Source organism: Brachycentrus maculatus, unplaced genomic scaffold (genome assembly GCF_059751285.1).
Source record: "Brachycentrus maculatus isolate JH-2025_06_01 unplaced genomic scaffold, ASM5975128v1 h1tg000070l, whole genome shotgun sequence".
NCBI classification, from domain to species: Eukaryota; Metazoa; Arthropoda; class Insecta; order Trichoptera; family Brachycentridae; genus Brachycentrus; species Brachycentrus maculatus.
Genome location: NW_028280824.1, coordinates 772,985 through 793,816, shown reverse-complemented (window position 1 = coordinate 793,816; position 20,832 = coordinate 772,985). Strand labels below are relative to the sequence as shown.

Genomic DNA, 20,832 nt, shown 5'->3' with positions numbered 1-20,832 from the left:
GTTTTTAAAATGATTACTTTTATCATGTATTTAGTTAAGAAACGATTTATTTTCCTAATCAAAAACGTTCAATGGGATTCATTGTGCCTTTTTGGTACTCTATAATACACTTGTGTCACATTATTCTTGAAATATATCATAATATAAACAAATAAGATCGTAACATACATAAATCAAAGCACGCATCGTGTGTCACTCTTACCCACTGGCGATGCGTAGCGTCGAGAGTGAGACAGATATAGGGCATGATTATGGCGCGGACTAATTACCGACCGCAAGAAAAATCAGGGATCTGTTATTTTATTTATCCTTGCGATGTTACAAATTATTAGTCAGATATTTCAACAGATGTCATAAGGCCAAGGATTGACGTATTATTTTATCCAAAGTTCCACACCATGAAAAAATCCCTCCAAGTTGAACTGAGGTTCGAAACTTGGACCTAAGTGAAAACACAAAGGGTTATGTCAGCCGCGTGTGGGGAATGTTTTGTAAAAACACATACGGTTATGCGAGCCGCGTGGATAGAGTTAAAAGAAGACAAATGACCACTAAAATAGCCTTACAGCAACTTCGTTAATTTTACTAAATGATATCAATTTGCTTACTGAAGGCGTTACCTATTCAAACTGTTCCCGCAGTGCTTGAATTAATCATTCGTAAAATATAAAGCTTTAGAGATATTTAATGGGCAAGTATTTATTTTAAAGAAAAATATAGTTATACAGAATGAAATACTATTACTTTTTTTTGTTTTTTGACATCTCATCAAAGGTGAAGGTGAATATTTGAAAATAACTCCTGTAATTGGAGATAATCCAGATTTTGTAAACAAGTATTTGGACACACTCAAAATGTTGCAAATACTATTACTATTATTCGCAAACTAAATCACATTGATATTTGCGCACGGGACGTGTGTGACAAAATTTGCACGCATTCCAAAACCCATATTGAAATATAAACAGTAATAATATCTTATTTTGAGAAATAAGAAGACTGTTTTTTGATCCACTCACATTTTTATTAACAGCCAACTAGTTTCGGCAACAACCTGTTGCCCTCTTCAGGGTTTAACTTAAAGTCATAAATTAAACCCTGAAGAGGGCAACAGGCTGTTGCCGAAACTAGTTGGTTGTTAGTAAAAATGTGAGTGGATCAAAAAACCAAGTCTTTTTATTTCTCAAAATAATATATCAATATGATCCGCAAAGTTAATGCTTTCAATATTCAAAAAAAGTAATAATATCATTTTTAAGTATAAAATAAAAAAATGCTTTCAATGTATGAATTACAGAATGAGACAGTTTCGAGTGTGCGTGATCCAAACAAAACAGGCGGGAGAATAAACTCAAACACGCGTCGGTGCGGGATTTCTATCGCTGTTTTGATTGGAGGGCATTTTTCACGTGCGCGTGGCCTCGAACTGACGCACGCGCTCCGGTATGGACGCGGGCTCCACGGGCACCAGGTTGGACAGTTCCTCTAGGCTGTGCACGTACGTCAACTTGCGAGAGAATTTCGAACTGAAAAAAAATGGCACATTAAGACGATTTTTTTTTATTACTGTCTTAGCCCTTTGGCTACTGGGACTTTTGGGATCACTATGCTAGAAATTTCGTCAGCCTCCGTAGTGTAATGGTCAGCATGCTCAGCTACCATACTGTCCCGGGTTCGATTCCCTTACTTACTTACTTATAACCCTTATCCATAGGGCACTGCATCAAATTGACGCAGTGTTATCTTGATCATTATTTACATGAAGGCAAGGTGATCACTCTTGCGCTTCAGGAACTAATCCAGGGTAATATTAAATGCATATTACAGTGTTGAATCACTAATATTTATTTTCACCCCCCCTGGGAATCGAACCCGGGACCTCCAGCACGGTAGCTTAACACGCTGACCATTGCACCACGGAGGCAGACTCCCATCAATTCCCAGGGGGGGTTAAACAAATATAAGTGATTTTTTCACTCTTATATTTATTAAATATTACCCTGGACTGGTACCTGAAGCGGAGGGCTGATCACCTTACCTTCATGTGGTCATGATCAAGATAACACTGCGTTTATATGATGCAGTGCCCTATGCACCATTGGGTGCAGATGAGGGTTTGAAGATGAAGAATGCTAGAAATTGCATAGGTGCTTGACTAGAGGCCTAGAACAAGATGTAGAAGCGTGGGTAGGCACTTGACAAGATGGTCCAGCGACATTAAAAAGCGGCGGGCCTGCACTGAAAGAGGAAGGCCTTGGTTCAATACTAGACACAAGAAGAAGGCTGAAGGAAGAAAGTATGCTAGAATTATTTATGTATTAATGTTAAATCAAACACAGGTTTTTTGAGTCTACTAAGTTGTATTCTATTAACAAAAACACATAAAAAATTATCAAACGCATGTCATTCAAACATTTGTTTGATAATGCCCTAACAAGGCGAAACAATTGTCACAATATTGATTTTTTATGTGTTTTTGTTGATAAAATACAACTTAGTAACTAACTAACTAACCATCACGCCGCTTCCCCGCAGGGGTAGGCAGAGAGAATAGAGCGCCACACCACGCTGTCCTTGCAAACATTCTTCGCCTCTTCCACGTTCATGCATCCGTGCATTGTTACGACTCTTAACCTGACCACTTTCAAGTATTTGGCATACCTGATCATACAACTTAGTAGACTAAAAAAATCTGTGTTTGATTTAAAATTAACACATAAATTAAAATGGAGTTCTAAAAATTAACCCTTATAGTGCTTAGCTAATTTTCACATATTTTGCATAAATTGCTAATTGCTTTTCATCATCACTACTTTACGAATTTGACATTTTGTAGGTAGAAATAAAAAAACTTTTACTTAAAAAAATACAAAAATCAATGTTAAATTCACAGCAAAATAATTTTAAATGGTTATTTATAAATGTTATTAACTTATTAAAAACGTTATACATGCGCGCGCCAAGACACGTCCGCACAGGTCGATACTTAAATCAAATTGCGCAATAGTCGGTATTCCGACTCTCCGCACTTTATACGCATTCATAGAGAGTCCATCTATCGACAGTTCGCACTCTAAGGGTTAAACAACAAATCGATAAATAATGCTAGAAATACTCTGATTTCAACATAAATAACTCAAAAGTAAAATGCGTTCGATAATTTATCAACACTCTGTACTATTGTTGAAATAAATCTATTTTCGGATTCGTCATTTGGCGAGACAATAATTTCACAGGCCGGCTAATTTTGGGCACATTTGATATCTGTAATTTATGATGTGAGTCGTGGCAACTCACCAAAGCTCAAAGCAAGAAACTAGCAAGTTTTGAAAATAGGTGCCTGAGGCGAATACTGGGTATAAAGTGGTATGACTTGGTCAGGAATGACGATGTGAGGAGAAGAACCCAACGGCCCCTCATACGGGAAGTCCTGAAGAGGAGAAGGTGGCATGGTTGGGACATGTCCTTAGAATGCCAGCTGAGATTGGAATACCATTCACCGACTATACTTAGTGGAACTTGGAGGCGCCGGACTGATCTGGGAGGAAGCCAAGAAGATGGCGCGTTACAGAGTGACTTGGAGACGTCGCGTGTTGGCCACATGCTCCACCTAGGGAGCGAACATGGGAAAAGAAGAAGAAGAAGAAGAATTTATGATTGTCACCCTGCGTTCGGAGACCTTGTCTATGACTATGACTTACCTGATGAAGGGTCTAGTCATCCACATGATAGATTTGAGCCAAAATGTCGGATGGACGAGGTAGAGATGCTTCAAGCTCTTGCGTAATCTGAAAACACCATAACACGTTATTTAAGAATCTAAAAATACAATAAAGTGGATACAACTTCAAGCCAATCATTCATCCATGTCCGTTTTGCGTATGTAGATTCGTTACCTTCTTATAGGTATCTCAACATGAATTTTGATTTAATTGCGACATATTGTGTTATGTGACCATTTCAGATATTGACCTGACGAAGAGACGGGTACGTTTCGTAACCGGTAGACATAAAAATCTCGGTGAGTGGTTATATACTGATATTATTAACATTTTTGCAAAAAAATAAATAAGATCCATTGTTGTTACCTTCTGTCTATGAGCTGGTAGCACTTCTTGAGCCAGTGGAAGGTGGGCATACTGCGCTTGGAAGCGCTCCCGTGCAGGTATATGAGGATGTAGTCATCCGTCACCAGTTGCTCCATGGTGGTGAGCACATAGCTGCAAACGGAGACACTAAACGTCAGCTCATGGGTTCATGCAAGTGTAATATAATAACCATAGACAGGGGAAGAGTAGTGACCTGGTTGGGATTGTATTTACTTTATGGTATTTCAATTTTTTTTTTAAGGAATAACCCGCAAAGCCTCTATTAGAGGCTTGTCTGCAGGTAGGATAGTAAGGATAGGGAAGGTAAATGTGAAAAATACATCACAAATACCCAGACTAATTGAAAATAAATCTTTCTTGAAATTATTTTGCACTTGGCAGGAATCGAACCCACAGCGCCAGTTTCGCAGTCGAGCGTGTACCTAACTACGCCATGGCTCCTGTCATAGATAAAGATATAGAAGTATGGGTATTTACATGGCTTATGACTTGTCATAGGTTGGTTGAGTGATCATGTCCCTCAGACATTGACTATCACATGTGAGAATGTGTCCCTATTTTGGGCAGTCCGAAACAGCTTTTTGAGGTTTTTTTTTTTTGAGGTCAAGGGATCTTGCACCCCTTATATCGCTGCGACCTTTTTAGGTCTATTGTGACCTCCCTCTGCTAAAATTAACTCTTTGCTCTACCATTTTGCTGAGTTTTCCGAGAATTTTTGTTAGTTCCCATCAATATCTGCGAGCCAAAACTCAATCCAACAAAGCCCCCTTCTGGGATACTTACAGGAATAGGTTGTCCATCACATAGTTGTAGTCGACCCTCGAGCTGTCGGGCAGGAAGCAGGCACTGAAGACTACGATCGCGTCGCGCCGTCCCGACAGGGCATATCCGCCGTGCGACAAGACGCGCTTGTAAGGTTCTATCACCTGCAGGAAGAAAGGAAAACACATAACAAATCGGCAGTATTAACGCTAATTAAGGAAGGAATGCAAAGCTGAGATAAGCATTATCGATAAAATTAAGAAAGGTGTGTTGAGATGGTTTGGACATGTAGAACGAATGAGTGAGGAAAGAACGGTAAAACAAATTTATGAGGCGAATGTTAGTGGGAAAAGAAGCAGAGGAAGACCGAGAAAAACATGGCACGATCAGGTATGCCAAATACTTGAAAGTGGTCTGGTTATGTATGAGGAGATGCATGAACGTGGAAGAGGCGAAGAATGTTTGCAAGGACAGAGTGGTGTGGCGCTCTATTCTCTCTGCCTACCCCTGTGGGGAAGCGGCGTGATGGTTAGTTAGTTAGTTAGTTACTAGAGTACTGCCATAGAGGTGGCATGCATGGTTTGCTGTACTACTTGAGTGCCAAAAAAAATAGTTCTTAATGCTAATATTTTCAATATATTGGCCATATTATTTTTTAACCTTTAGACGCTCATATGCCGCGTGCAATAAAGGTAGCCGCCCTACCTGAGCATTTTTGTGAAATAATCGTGCGACTTGCTACCTACACGTAGCTACTAAAATATTTATCAGAACTAAAAATAAAATGATGGATGGGTATCTCAAAGCCATTATTTGCGTAAGCTAATATTCAGTTTTTGAATACTATTGTCATAAATGAGTCTTGTGAGTTTGTCCGTCTCTGTAGTGTAATGATGGTCAGCACGCTCGGCTACCGTTCTGGAGGTCCCGGGTTCGATTCCCAGGGGGGTCAAATAAATATAAGTGATTTTTTCACTGTAATATTTATTCGATATTACCCTGGACTGGTACCTGAAGCGGAGGGCTGATCACCTTTCCTTCGTGTGTAAACGACCAAGATAACACTGTGTTCATACGTATGAAGCAGTGCCCTATGCACCATTGGGGTGCGGATAAGGGTTTTTATTATTATATTGTCATAAATGAGTGTAATCCAATAGCGAAATGCGTCCTATACAGGACTGGTAGGCATTGAACCACGCAAATCCGCGCTCCCGTAAAGGACCACTGGGCGGCTAGAGGTTAAAACTGAATCATAAAAATGCAATTAAATTTCATAAAATATTTTAAATACTTTCCTTGGTCTTCCTCTACTTCTAATATATTATTAGATTAAAACCAATATTTTTAGCTTTTCCACTTTATTTTTATTTGACCAGCGACCGGGTTTCGTCGTTACCAACATCATCAGACTGGTGGGAGGCTATACAAATTGTTATGTTATATATAAAACAAGGCAGTTTTTTAAACAAGGCAGTGTTTTATGTATAACATAACAATTTGTATAGCCTCCCACCAGTCTGATGATGTCGGTAACGACGAAACCCGGTCGCTGGTCAAATAAAAATAAAGTGGAAAAGCTAAAAATATTGGTTTTAATCTAATAATATATTAAAAATGCAATTCCATCACGAAGTGTCAGTGGATAATATAAATTCCTCTACTTCTATTATCAACCACATTCGCCTGATAAATTTATTTTACTTTTTCTTTTTCCATGTTTGCTCCCTAGGTGGAGCATATGGCCAACACGAGACGTCTCCAAGTCACTCAGTCACGCGCCATCTCCTTGGCTTCCTCCCAGGTCAGTCCGGCGTCTCGGAGTTCTCGGTTCTCAGTGTTGCTGTACGGATGTGAGTCGTGGCACCTCACCAAAGCTCGAAGCAAGAAACTAGCAAGTTTTGAAAATAGGTGCCTGAGGCGAATACTGGGTATAATGACGATGTGAGGAGAAGAACTCAACAGCCCCTCATACTGGAAGTCCTGAAGAGGAGAAGATGGACATGGTTGGGACATGTCCTTAGAATGCCACCTGAGGGCATCAACCCCTCGTGTCTCTTCTCCCAACCCCGAGGATTCCGGCGCCCCGGAAGGCCGCTGACGACCATTCACCGACTATACTTATTTTACTATCCTCTCTTAACTCATTCGAATCACATGCCCAAACCATATCAACACACTTATCTTGATTTTATCGATAATGCTTATCTCAGCCTTGCATTCTTTCCTTATTCTTTGTTCTATATCTAATAATTTTAAAGAAAGGCATAGTAGGAAGGTGATTTGTTCTCAGCAAGCTGTTAATATAGTTTGTATTATTTCTAAGTAAAATTTTTCACGTTTAGCCAATAGAAATAACCGTTAATGTGTGTCCGTATGTCTACTCCAACACAAATATCTGTGGAGGAATATCGTCTTTTTCGGACAATAACTTGTTTGAAAATCCCCCACTTACAACCATTAACCTTTCCGGGAGTATGGACGTAAATGAACGTCGGTGCGAATTTTCCTTAAAGGAGTATGGACGTTAATGAACGTCTAAGTCCGTCTGTCAGTTTGTATGATATAACTTGTATAGCAATGACATCTGTGGATATTTGTGTGTAATTTTGTCATAATTGAAAAATATTTCGGAGGTGTTTTTTTAAAAAATTATTGTAAATATTTTTTTTCTTCATAATACATCGATTTAATGAAGGTTTTTTTTAATGAAAAAATAACCCACTCCCCGGAGAAAGTCGGACATCATTTTGTGTACTCCCGGAAAGGTTAAAAGTACCAAAACTCGAGTGACAGGAAAACATTCAATATAGATTTCATTCACTGTTTTTAAATGTATGAAGAAGTGCAATTATTGAAAAAAAATTGCAGCACATCAGAAGTGAATGTATGAAAAACTAGAAGAGAAAAATCTTTTTTGAATTTTCGACCTGGAAATTCCAAAAAGTTTCAACAATTTATATCTGTTAGCGGCTTATTTTATTGATATCTCAATATGAATGAAAAGTTGTATGGAAGTCTGAGTATTTACAGAGCTGTCATAGGCTGGTTTAAGTCATCACTTTATACATTATGTAACATTCACCATTCTACTCATGATCAACAACACATCACTCAAATTTTGGAAACTGTATTTAAGCTTTAATTGAAAAGGTCAACTGTATGTTACTTCGTCATTGTCATTTATTCGGCTGTCCACACTCAAAACACAGTAAGGGACATTTTTTGTAGTACGTTTTTTTTGTGTCCGACCCATCATGACGTATGGAATCGAAAGTAGAGCAGACACCGCTGCCACAAAAAACGCGCTTAGAGTGTCAGAAATGAAGACTCTGAGAAGCATAACAGGCAAGAGTCTTCGAGATAGATTGAGAAATGCCAAGATCAGGGAAATATGCGAGATCGAAGATGTCGTTAGGTGGGGAAGGCAACGAAGGAGACAATGGCATGTGAAGAGAATGGAACCATCCAGACTCCCCCACATCGTACTGTTTGGCCAACCCCATGGTAGACGACTTCCAGGCGGACCACCAAAGAGATGGGCCGATAACTGGGAATCAACGTCGCAGGAGGCTGATCCCTCTTAAAAACAGGCCGCAAGGCCTATAATAAGAAGAAGAAGACTTTTTTTTAATTTTTGGACTAAGTAGACTCTACTTAGTCCAACAATGCAATAAAAACGTATTACAAAAAAATGTCCCTTACTGTGTTTTAAGTTTGGACAGCCGTATAGTTGAAATTAATAAGTTTTTAATTGAACACAAATTTGGATATAATATTTTGTGAATAAACAGCATCAGATTTTTTAAAGGATCCCTAAAAAAAAAACAAGACAACAAATAAACAGGCCACAAGGCCTACATCAAGCAGAAGATGTTTTTTTTTCAATACCTTCATATCGATGGACCGCTTCTCCCCGGCCGGCAAGGTGACCTTGAGCCATCTCCTCGCCTCGGAGCGTTCCTCGTTCAGGGAGTACTCCGGGATCTTCTCGGGGGTGCCCTGGCCGTCGTCAGCTTCATCCGCGTCTCCCTCTTCATCCTCGTCATCCAGCGACCTCTGCTCACTCCGATACGCCACGCTGGCAAAGATACATATATGTTTTTTTAGACAGTAAACTTTACTTGGCAAGGACACATACATTTAAAAAAAACTAACTAACTAACCATCACGCCGCTTCTCCGCAGGGGTAGGCAGAGAGAATAGAACGCCACACCACTCTGTCTTTGCAAACATTCTTCGCCTCTTCCACGTTCATGCATCTCCTCATACATACCCGCCGATTATTACGACTCCTAACCTGACCACTTTCAAGTATTTGGCATACCTGATCGTGCCATGTTTTTCTCATTTTTTTTTTAAAAATAATAATAATAAAACCCTTATCCGCACCCCAATGGTGCATAGGGCACTGCTTCATATAAACACAGTGCTATCTTGATCGTTTACACATGAAGGAAAGGTGATCAGCCCTCCGCTTCAGGTACCAGTCCAGGGTAATATTGAATAAATATTACAGTGAAAAAATTATATATATTTAAAATTATATATAATACATATATTTTTAACCACTTTTTTATTGGTGCATTTTTTCTTCAGCCGGTTTTGACAAGAACCTGGTCATAATCAGGGTTTAACATGTACTAATTCTAAAACATTGAAATATTCATGGTGTATGTGAGTGGGCAGGATTAAGGAATGGGTAATTAAGTTAGGAGTGGGGGTGTGGAGTTTTTATTAATGTTATTTCTAGGAATAATAATAGGAAAAATATTAAAAATAGGAGGATTACTGAAATTCAATTGATTAAATTCAGTAACCTTTCCAGCAGTACAAAAAACTGATGGCCGACTTTCTCTGGGAAGTGGGTTCTTTTTACATGAAAAACAATTTTTTTTTTCTTCATAAAATCGATATATGTATTATGAAGATAGAAAATAAGGTTAAAATATATTTTTTTTAAAAAACATCTTTTCGAAATATTTTTCAATTATTACAAAAGTACACACAAATATCCACAGATGTCATTGCTATACAAGTTACATCATACTAACTGACAGACGGACTTCGACGTTCGTTAATGTCCACACTCCTTTAAGGAAAATTCACACTGACGTTCATTTATCTCCATACTCGCAGACAGGTTAATAATATTTAACTATGTTTTATCGCTTTTTTAATTTCTAAAATTTCTAAATTATGCAACCCTGATGATAACAATTTTTAAAACCATTATCCGCACCCAATGGTGCATAGGGCACTGCGTCATATAAACGCAGTGTTATCTTGATCGTTTACACATGAAGGAAAGGTGATCAGCCCTCCGTTTCAAGTACCAGTCACGGGTAATATTAAAAAAATATTACAGTGAAAAAATCACTTATATTTATTTTACCTCCCTTGGGAATCGAACCCGGGACCTCCAGAACGGTAGCCGAGCGTGCTGACCATTACACTACGGAGACTGACAACAATAGAGAGCGATGATAACAATAGAGGGTAATAAATGTATGAAAATATACAGGGACTGAATTAATTACACGCAATTGGCGGGAAAATGTTAAATCCGGGTTCCCATTAAACATTTAATGGTCCTTATTATTGAACTTCTTTTACAAAGTTCGGGAGAGTAAGAAAACAGTTAAGGAAGAGTGAATAGATTACATCGATGGCTTTCCTCACCACACAGTGTTGGACGGCGGCTGTTGGACGTCGCCCTCCTCGGAGCGGATGCTGTAGCCACACAGGCTGTCCACGCTGCTCCCGCTCCCCGACCAAGATCTACGCTGACCGGGCAGCCACTCCGAGTTCAGCGCCGTGACGGAATCCGTGTCCGCCTCACTCTGCAGCATAAGATTAAACGCATTCTCAGTATAAAAATTAAACAGTTTCAGTAATCACACACAGAATGATGGTAAGTATTGTGTCAAGATCAAGCTATAAACGACATTCAACCCTTGGTACATTGTATGAACACTATACTCGTAGCGTATCTTTGTAGCACCTCAGGCGTGGGCTACATTCCAAACCATAGTATTTCACTTGGTAAATACAACTATTTCTTAAAATTCTTTACAACATTTTGAGTGTGTCCAAATACTTGTTCACAAAATCTGGATTATCTCCAATTACAGGAGTTATTTTGATATTAATAATACAAATAAAATTTAAACAAAAAAAAAAAAAAAAAGCTTCTTTACATCTCACCAATAGATGTCTCTAGTGAAGTTCTAGTGATTCAAGAACAAGGTTTCTAAATTGGTTCATATATATAGAACTTCCGAGAATTTGAGTAGTTGTTTGAGTGGTTGTCAATTATGAGTAGAATTGGTGAATGTTCCACGTGTGCAAAGTGATCACTTAAACCAGCCGATGACGGTCGTCAGCCCCGTAAATGCCCAGACTTCCATATTCTTCTTCATCTTTGATGAGATGTCAAAAAATAATATCTTAAAATTCATTGTGACTCGTGTTTCAATGCATTCCGCATCATTTTTAAGCACCGTATGTGAAGCTACATCTTAATTTTATAGTCGTGTCCTTGGGACGTTCGAGGATAGAGAGTGTAGGAGCTGTTTCTTTATTTTAATTTATTTTTTATCAGTGGGAACATAGACAGGCTTTGATCGTTGTTAATTGTGGGTTTATTATTATTTATATTATTTATCTTCTTATTCTTCTTTAAGGACTAGGTCCTGTCATTCTCGGGTCGCTCCTGGGAGGTGGAAGACCAGCTATCCTTCCATCGTTTAGGTGGTCTTCCTGGGGGTCTGATCCCGCCTATGCTGCTGTCCGCTGCCACCCTCACCACTCGATCCGAACTCGCTCATCTCACATGATCTCTCCAGAAACGTCTTCTTTCTCTTCCCCATCGCACAACATCTTCAACATAGCAGATTTTTCTTATTTCTGAGTGTCTAACTCCGTCGCAAAGTGTTATTATTTATCTTCACCGTCAAATATAAATGAGCGATCGAATAAAAACCCAAGTTTCAGTGTGTGCGTGCTTGGCATGCTTTGTATTTTATGCGCATGTCGTAACGTGTTTACTGCGCCAGAAGTGCGCAGATCGTCTTACGCGGCAGTCGTGTCGCTACGCCAGCTATTGCGGCTACTTGCAATGTATTTTTTTCTCATTTTCAGATACTAACCAGAGCTACATTACAAAATTGTTACATTTCAACTTCAACTAGAGTCAATAAAAGCAACATTGAGGAATATTTCCGTTTTTCCTGTTTTTAAACCACATTTTCATATGGTGTACAAAATACATATCACTAGGATCTAGGAACTAGGAATCTGAAAGAAGTAGTAAGTACCTTATTTGGTTTTTAGATATAATCATTGAGGTGGAGCAAAGATGAATAGGGCTTACGATAAGTGGTTTAATCCTCCTCCTGGGGGCCCCGTGCGGCGGGGGACCCTGACGGGGTTTCAGGGACACCTTGCCCCCGTAGGGGTCTACCTCGGCACAGTACAGAGACTTCTCATTCTCATCGTGGGACTCCGACGAACTGTCTGATGACAAATCCTGGATAGAAACAAACAACATTACTGCTTCTCCCGACCGTTATCTGCACCTAACCTAACCATTATCTGCACCCAATGACGCATAGGGCATTGAATCGCATCGACACAGTGTTTCTTGATATTTAATTACATGTAGGCAAGTTGATCCTGTCCTGCACTTTAGATACCAGTCTAAAATGATAATAATAATAATCCTGGATGATTTATACAGCGCCATTTTCGTAAAAAACTACCTCAATAAATCGATATTTAAAAAAGAAACGCTGATATTTATGTTGATCTTACTGGGAATTGAAAGGGGACCTCCACCACAGTATCCAAACGCGCTTACACTATGGAGGGGTACATTCTTCTTCTTCTTACCCTTATCCGCCACGAATGGTACATATGGCACTATTCATTAAATACACAAAGGAAAGGTGATCACTTCTGCACTTTAGGTACCAGTTCGGGGTAAAATTAAATAAATTAGAGTTAAAAATCACCCATATTTATTTTGACCTCCCTGGGATTTTAACCTAGGACCTCCGGCATGGTACCCAAAAGCACTGACCACTAAACTATGGTTGCATACATTACTACATATCACCCGTCGCTAAATAAAAAATAAAACAATGGCGTTGGCGCATATGTAAGCACGATTGCGTTTGTGTTTTTGAGGTCCGAACAGGGAAATTCATCAATCAAAGAATTTATCATTCCACATACTTTGGGTTTACACCTATAAAATCAAGTTAGGGTTGGATGACCCAGACATTCATATATTTTTTTTGTTGATCTAACCTCACCTAACTTAGAAACATATCGCTCACTCCTTTCAAGAACGTCATAAATCAAAAAACTTGATTTTTCAGGAGAACGTTTTTAAAGTTTAATAATATAGGACAATGTTTTTAAAATAAATATCAAGCCACTTATTGAACTTTTTACTGTGCAACATAACTTTTTAGGTAAAACCTGAAGGTTTTTTCTCTATTTGAAAAATATTTAGTATATTTAAAAAAATAATTAAACAATACCTTTTCTTCAAAATGCAAAAACAACACTTTCTGCCCTGTAGCGGGTAAATATTAAGTTAAAAATATGCTGCTTTTGCTGGGATATAGTACATTTTTTGGGCATTCTGAAAACATGCACAACTGAAAATTGACGATTTTTGATTTATGACGTTCTTGAAAGGAGTGAGCGATATGTATTGATATAAATACATTTTACAAAAATAATACACAAATTTATTTAAAATCTCTAAAATGCACACCAAGTCCTACCAAAATTCATTTTTAAATCGAGCCTGCGATATGTGCAAAGTAATGCTTAATGAAATAGACGTCAATAATGTTTCTTTTAATACGTTTAAAACAAATATTGTTAATGACTATTTGACTAGTTAATAAAGAAAATTTCTATTATTTGATAAAAAACATGTAATGTAAGTCCGCCTCCGTGGTGTAATGGTCAGCGTGTTTAGCTACCGTGCTGGAGGTCCCGGGTTCGATTCCCAGGGGGGGAGGTGAAAATAAATATTAGTGATTTAATACTGTAATATTTATTTAATATTACCCTGGACTGGTTCCTGAAGCGCAAGAGTGATCACCTTGCCTTCATGTAAGTAATGATCAAGATAACACTGTGTCAATTTGATGCAGTGCCCTATGCACCATTAGGTGTGGATAAGGGTTTAAAAAAAATGTAAGTTAATTATATAGTTATACTTTTATGTACATGACAGTTTATTTTTATTTTTAGATTACTTAAGTGAAAACCTCTAATTGGAGTATTATTTTTATTTTTTTTATTTTATTATGTTATTTTTGTTAAATATTCTGTTGGTTTTCCAATAAATAAAAAAAAATAAATTAAATTAAATATAAAGAACGCTGTTACACATTAAATAAGCTCAACTTACATCTGAGGCGACAAAATTGGACAGCGGTTCGACCGGGGGATCATAGTTCAGAGTAGTTCTCAACTCGGACGGTGAATCGGGGACATCAGAAACCTGCAACGCAGAAAATGTAACTTACCATACAAATAGACAATTAATAAATGAACAAAAAAAAGTGTTTTTGCCTAGAATTTTCACTCATGAATTATAGTAACATTAAACACAAAGAGTAAATCCACTCACGAGTAGGCATAGGCTATGAAACTTAAAAAGTTGAAGCCTGAGTAGCGTCATGATAAACGGTGTTGCAAAAGCTGTAGCTAGATTACAGAGTCACTTGGACGTTAGGAATTCAATAGGACGTTAGGTAATTCAGTAGGACGTTAGGTAATTCAATAATAATGCAATAGGATTGCTTAGTTTTTCATTTTGATTTGCACTATTTGCCGTACTGGCCACAGTTGTGTTATTTATTGTTTCGGCATTCACTTTGTGGCGAGACATGATTAAATTATAAATAAAACACTTGTTTTTTATCACTTGAGTATTACATTGTTACGACTAGTTTCGGAAGCTACAGATGCTTCCATCTACGGGTTTGAATATAAAGTTTATATTATATTAAAGCCGTAGATGGAAGCATGTGTAGCTTCCGAAACTAGTCATAACAATATAATACTCAAGTGGTAAAAACATGTGCTCTATAATATATGTATTAATTTTAAATTTATGTATTAATTTTAAATCAAACACAGATTTACATCCCCCATTAGCTACTGTTGTCTTCCATAAATTATTGCTGCACGTGTTAAAACTGTCACTTAGAATTGTATAGCTACATAAGGACTGTAGTCCATTTGATCTTCACATTCGTTTGATAATGCCCTAATAAGGCGAAACAATTGTCACATTATTATTTTTTGTGTTTTTGTTAATAAAATACAACTTAGTAGACTCAAAAAATCTGTGTTTGATTTAAAATTAATACATAAATTAAAATGGAGTTCTACAAATTAAACGCCAAATAAATAAATAAAAAAATAAAAAATAAATAAATAAAAATTTAAAAAATGTTCTATAATAGTTCAATACGATTGTGTGTGTATTAAAGGTGAAAAGCGAAAAGAAGATAGCGCTGGTGATATTCTCAATTGTGATAACTAATTTTACATAGGTGGAAAAATAAGATATATTTTTTTTTTTATATCGCTCACTCCTTTCAAGAACGTTATAAATAAAAAAAACTTGATTTTTCAGGAGAACGTTTTTTTTCTTATTAAACTTTTTACTGCGCAAGAGATCTTTTTAGGTAAAACCTGATTTTTTCTCCATTTGAAAAATATAAAGTATATTTTAAAAAATAATAAAACAATACATTACAATAAAAATATGCCGCTTTTGCTGGGATATAGTACATTTTCTGGGCATTTCGAAAACATGCACAACTGAATATTTACAATTTTTGATTTATGACGTTCTTGAAAGGAGTGAGCGATATGACAAACTCACTCCCTTCAGAGAAGGTTGGATATCAATTATTGTACTCCCGGAAAGGGTAATAAACTCGGAAGTGGTCTCGTATAAGTGTTTTATTTTTATATTCAAATAATATCCAATTTAATAAAAATCATTTTTTTAATCACCAAGTTAAGTGGCATGATTTGTGTCAAATATGTTAGAATGAGATCATACATAATGCAATAATGTAAGTAATGCTATAAGCATCCTTTTTGCATGATAAAAACAGTTTATTAAACCTTACGTATTGTCAGATCCCTATGGAGAAATGTCTCTACGTATAATATATTTTATTTAATTACCAATTTAGATTGTAAATAAGATAGACCATATGTATAACAGGTCAATAGATTTTTTTCATATTGATAAAAATATGTAAAGAGATGGGGTTCAAGATGGTCTTGTTGAATTTGGTTAAATGGAGAATTCTGAATAGCTAATATATCGACAGCCCCTACGTAAAGTACTCTATCTGCAAATCGGTTACTTTACAGGAGAGAGCTTAGAAGATTTTTTCAACGTATTTTTATTTATTAACTAACAGTTTTATCTGAAATTCTTAACTAGTAATATACATTCAAAAACACGATAAAATAATGTATTAAATCGTTTTAAAACTTTAGTCTTCGTCAAAATTAAGTAGTTAGCGTTTTAGGAGCTAAGTTCATTTTGAAAATTCGATGTTGATAGCGTCTTATACGCCTGAAAACTAGGCGTAATTTATTTTATATTATTTTGTTTGTTTGTTTATATTTGTAGATTACGGTCAGTTGATAACATAACCCAATATCTCAAAATTGACAAAAATGTAGTTAGAGCACTTTACGTAGGGCACGTCGATATGATATACATAATATGTATACAACAGAAAGAACATCACCTCACAGACATAATCATGCACAGAAATGTTGCTTAAATCAAGAGTGAGTGCGTTATCCAAATAGGGAACCTTGTTGTCCTCCAATACTCTGACGGGACTCGGAGAAGAGTTGGCGTTCGGTACTATGATTCTACCGAGAACCTTGTGCGGCAATTGTTCCGAATTCGCACTGGCCACATGCTTACCGCGAACCTTCGGAACTTTGATATCAGCCTTGACTTTTTTCTTTCCGGCAACGTCCGGAATAGCCCTGGGCACTTCGTACTGAATCGTGCGGCAATCGTTGTACGCATTCTGTTTTCTAGAGTCTAATATATCGGGTTGTACCGACATCTTCGCAGCCGTTTTTCCCACGGATAATTTTCCATCGCACGTCGTATATTTTCTGTGCTCGTCCGAACTTGCGCTTCCTTCGAAGCTCTTAGCGCCATCCGTGAAATTGTCGGTAAAGTATAAATTGTTTTTCGACGTGTTTCTCTGCGGGCCGTCTTGGTGCGAGAATCCTTCCGAATAGAAGCTATTATTGTCGCCGTTCATCAGACTCTTGTTGAAGCTCTCTTCTTCGGTGCTCGACAGGCTGAGCATTCCGGAGTAATCGGAGTTGTGATTCGCCTGCGAATTGCGTAAATCTTCTCTCGCGTTTCTTCTCGAAGGGAGGATGAGATCCGGGTAGTTTCCCACCGACTGCGGGCTCTCGGGGCTGGACAGACCCATCAAGGGATGGTCTTCTGTCAACGTGAGAGTGGAAGACATGCGCGGGTTGCCGAGACGTAGCGGAGCGTTTGAGTTGTCGCCGTTTAAAGCGTCGCTTTTTTGAAGCTCGGAAAACTCGGGGTCTTTTACGTTTGCGTTTTCTAGACTTCTCGACTTTGATAGGTCTTCGCTGCCTTTGAGCGAGAGGATGCTCGAAGTGTCTTCGTACAGGGGGCTCACTGTGTCGGCTGTTAGATTATCGTTATCGGAATTTCTGTAGGAATCGTCGGTGATGAACTCGTGCGGGTGCGCTAGTCTCAAGACGCCCGGGTTGTTGATGAATGCGTTATCCGACCCCGCGTAGCTGTCTATGGTGTCATGGGGGGGAGGCGGGTCTAATTCTTTGTCGTCCAGGTCGGAGGGGGTGTGTTGGCTGGAGGGGAAGGACTCGGAGGCGGTGTCCATCTTCTCATCGGACACAGAGGGGCTGATCTGATCCTCCCCTTGCGGTACTGTGGGCGGGCAATCACTACATAGAAACAATACATAAAAAACATTACCTCTATACTCCAGATGAAACATATTTTAAAACACCAATATTGTAATGATGCATAACTCATTTTTGCAAGTAAAAGTATCTCGTTTACATTTTGCAATATCATTGCAATTTGTGTCAATGATCAATAGATACCGAAAAGTAGAGAAATTGCTTTTACACTATGTGACATTCACTTCTTAAACCAGGCACTGACAGGTCTTAAATCATGTAAATACCCAGACTTCTATATTCGCATCCCAATAGACTTCATTTAAAAAAAATCTTAATATAACTTCTTAAATGTGATACCAAATACAAATTTATCAGCGTAGTAAATCAAAATTGAAAGGTACTTTTCTAAAATATCGGTTATAATAATATGGCTGTCACAAAATTGATATCTTAAAAGTCACCCAATTTTTTTAGAATCATTAAAATAAACCACAGTAAATTTTTACTGCAATTAAAACCCAATTTACTTTCATAAACTTCGGTACTAAATAATTTGATTAATAGCGAAACAATTTATGTAATAAATGCATAAAAGATTTGGTTTGCATTATTCCGTAACTAAAAATTATGCAACAAAACCAAATGTGAATGGTTTGAACTTGCAAATTTGCGAATAAATATTTCAAACATTACCCACACGCTAATGTCACATTGCGACTGACATTTCGATGCGTAGTTCCTAAATAAAACAAAATACATTTTTACTAAAGTATGAATACATTACTATCTAAATTCAACAAACAAATGTTTCATTGTTATTGATAGCAAAGCCCATATAAACAAAAAAAAATATTTGGAATTTATCCCTGCATATTTGGTTCCGCTTAGCAGAACTTAAATTGCAAAAAATGTGAAAACCTGATTTGAAGGGGTCTGATATTGAGTGAAAATGTTAAACCGTACCTCATTTGTGAATAGAGCACTTAATATAGGAAATTATTGGCCGGAGAGAAAAACTTTTATAATTTTATTATAAACACTGGGGCAAAAAACAGCACCACCATCTTTAAACAACAATAAAATTATTGCCACATGAAAAAAATCTCTTGTCATTTTGACAAAACAGTGTTGCCGTTTGTTTATTTTCGATACTTAGGTGGATTAGTGTATGCAGATCGTCGAAAGTATCTACTTACTTTCAAAGATTTCTCTGATGCCCCATATGGTGTAGCTATAAGTTTTTATTCTATTCCAAATGGTCTCTAAGATACAAGATATTATGTATCCAAGACACGTATGTGTAAGTATGGTAAGTTTATATTGGATATAGTGATCTCCAAAATGTATTCCAGATGTTCCATATCTTCTTCTTCTTCCAACCCTTATACGCACCCAATGATGAATAGGGCACTGCATCGTATAATAAAAGAGTTTTCTTGATCGTTAAATACACGAAGGAAAGGTGATCAACCTTCCGCTTCAGGTACCAGTCCAGGGTCGTATAAAATAAATATTAGACGAAAAATCACTAATATTTATTTTGACCCTCTTGGGAATCGAACCCGGGGCCTCCAGCATGGTAGCCTGATGCGCTAACCACTACACTACGGAGGCGGACGGAAGAAATCGATGTTCCATATAGTGTAGGTTTTTATATTGTATCCTAAATTACTTCCAAAATGTATCCCAGACACTCCGTATAATGTGACTATACAATTACATGCATTACAGAAATAATAAAAACATTTTTGCTGTTGTTAAAACACTCTTTTATTAAACATTAAAATACTTTTGAAAATCGCAATTAATATCTAAATAGTACTTTACATAGTAATTGCACATAATGATAATATTGTCACATCATAAGCTCGTAATATCTTTTATTTCATAAATTCAAATACTACACAATAGAAATGATATTAACAAAGAAAATATCCAAACAAATTACAACAATTGTATATTATTTTTACAAAATAAATGCTCAGGAATGTTTAATAAATAGATATAAATTTGTGACCAATTTAAAAATAAAATCATATTTTACAAATATAATCACTTGTAAAACTTTGATTATACTGAAAATATGAAATGATGGGATAAAAATTCCCTATTGGCAAGAAAAAAAAAATAAAAGAGTAAAATGGATTTTTCAAACCCCAAGCCTGCAGACCGGTTTTTGTATTTACAACATATTTAATGTATGCGGCGGGTATGTATGAGGAGATGCATGAACGTGGAAGAGGCGAAGAATGTTTGCAAGGACAGAGTGGTGTGGCGCTCTATTCTCTCACCCTACCCCTGCGGGGAAGCGGCGTGATGGTTAGTTAGTTAGTTTTATATATTTAATTATACAATACATTGTCAAAAGTATACATCAATTTTAAATTCAACAAAGGAAAATCGTTTCTCCTATTGAACAGTAATATGTCCGCAGTAATATGATGCAGATGTCCGCCTCCGTAGTGTAATGGTCAGCACGCTTGGCTACCGTTCTGGAGGTCCCGGGTTCGATTCCCAGAGAGGGAGTCAAAAAAATATACGTGATTTTTCACACTAATATTTATTCAATATTACCCTGGACTGATATGTACCTGAAGTGGAGGGCTTATCACCTTTTCTTTGTGTGTTAATGATCAAGATAACACTGCGTTTATATGATACAGTGCCCTATGAACCGTATCATATATATAGCGGATAAGGGTTTTAAAAAATAATTGAAGAGTAAACTCATAATTAAATATGAATGTAAAATTCCATAAATTTTCCGAATTTAACCACTCACTACCTTCTTTTGATAAAATTGATCATATTTATTTTTGATACAAAAAAGTAACATAAAAATTATAGTTTTAGCAACAAAATGGATAGTTTAAGTGTGTTTAACAAATCAAACACATATTTTAGAAAATAAAGGAATGGGCGTTTGAAAACATTTACCTATTGGGTGACATATTTACACATAAAT

At 37.0% G+C, this 20,832-nt stretch overlaps 1 protein-coding gene across 3 annotated transcripts; it reads right to left on the bottom strand.

Moving 5' to 3' along the window:
• Positions 1-744: 744 nt before the first annotated feature.
• LOC148311198 (uncharacterized) lies at positions 745-18,961 on the bottom strand. Of its 3 annotated transcripts, XR_015837299.1 has the most exons (11): positions 18,831-18,939; positions 16,754-17,906; positions 14,308-14,400; positions 12,247-12,402; positions 10,554-10,714; positions 8,763-8,952; positions 4,893-5,035; positions 4,089-4,220; positions 3,702-3,788; positions 1,306-1,526; positions 745-1,037 (listed from the first exon to the last, which is right to left on the bottom strand). XR_015837299.1 is itself a non-coding variant. In XM_088257055.1 (10 exons), the coding sequence occupies exons 1-10, from the start codon at positions 18,833-18,835 to the stop codon at positions 1,406-1,408; spliced, it is 2,310 nt and encodes a 769-aa protein (XP_088113181.1). In that variant the 5' UTR covers positions 18,836-18,951; the 3' UTR covers positions 1,129-1,405. The 3 variants fall into 3 exon arrangements, 2 of the variants coding, with proteins under 2 accessions (XP_088113181.1, XP_088113182.1); XM_088257055.1 differs by lacking the exon at positions 745-1,037 and having other exon boundaries at positions 1,129-1,526; positions 16,685-17,906; positions 18,831-18,951; XM_088257056.1 differs by lacking the exon at positions 745-1,037 and having other exon boundaries at positions 1,168-1,526; positions 18,831-18,961.
• Positions 18,962-20,832: the final 1,871 nt, after the last annotated feature.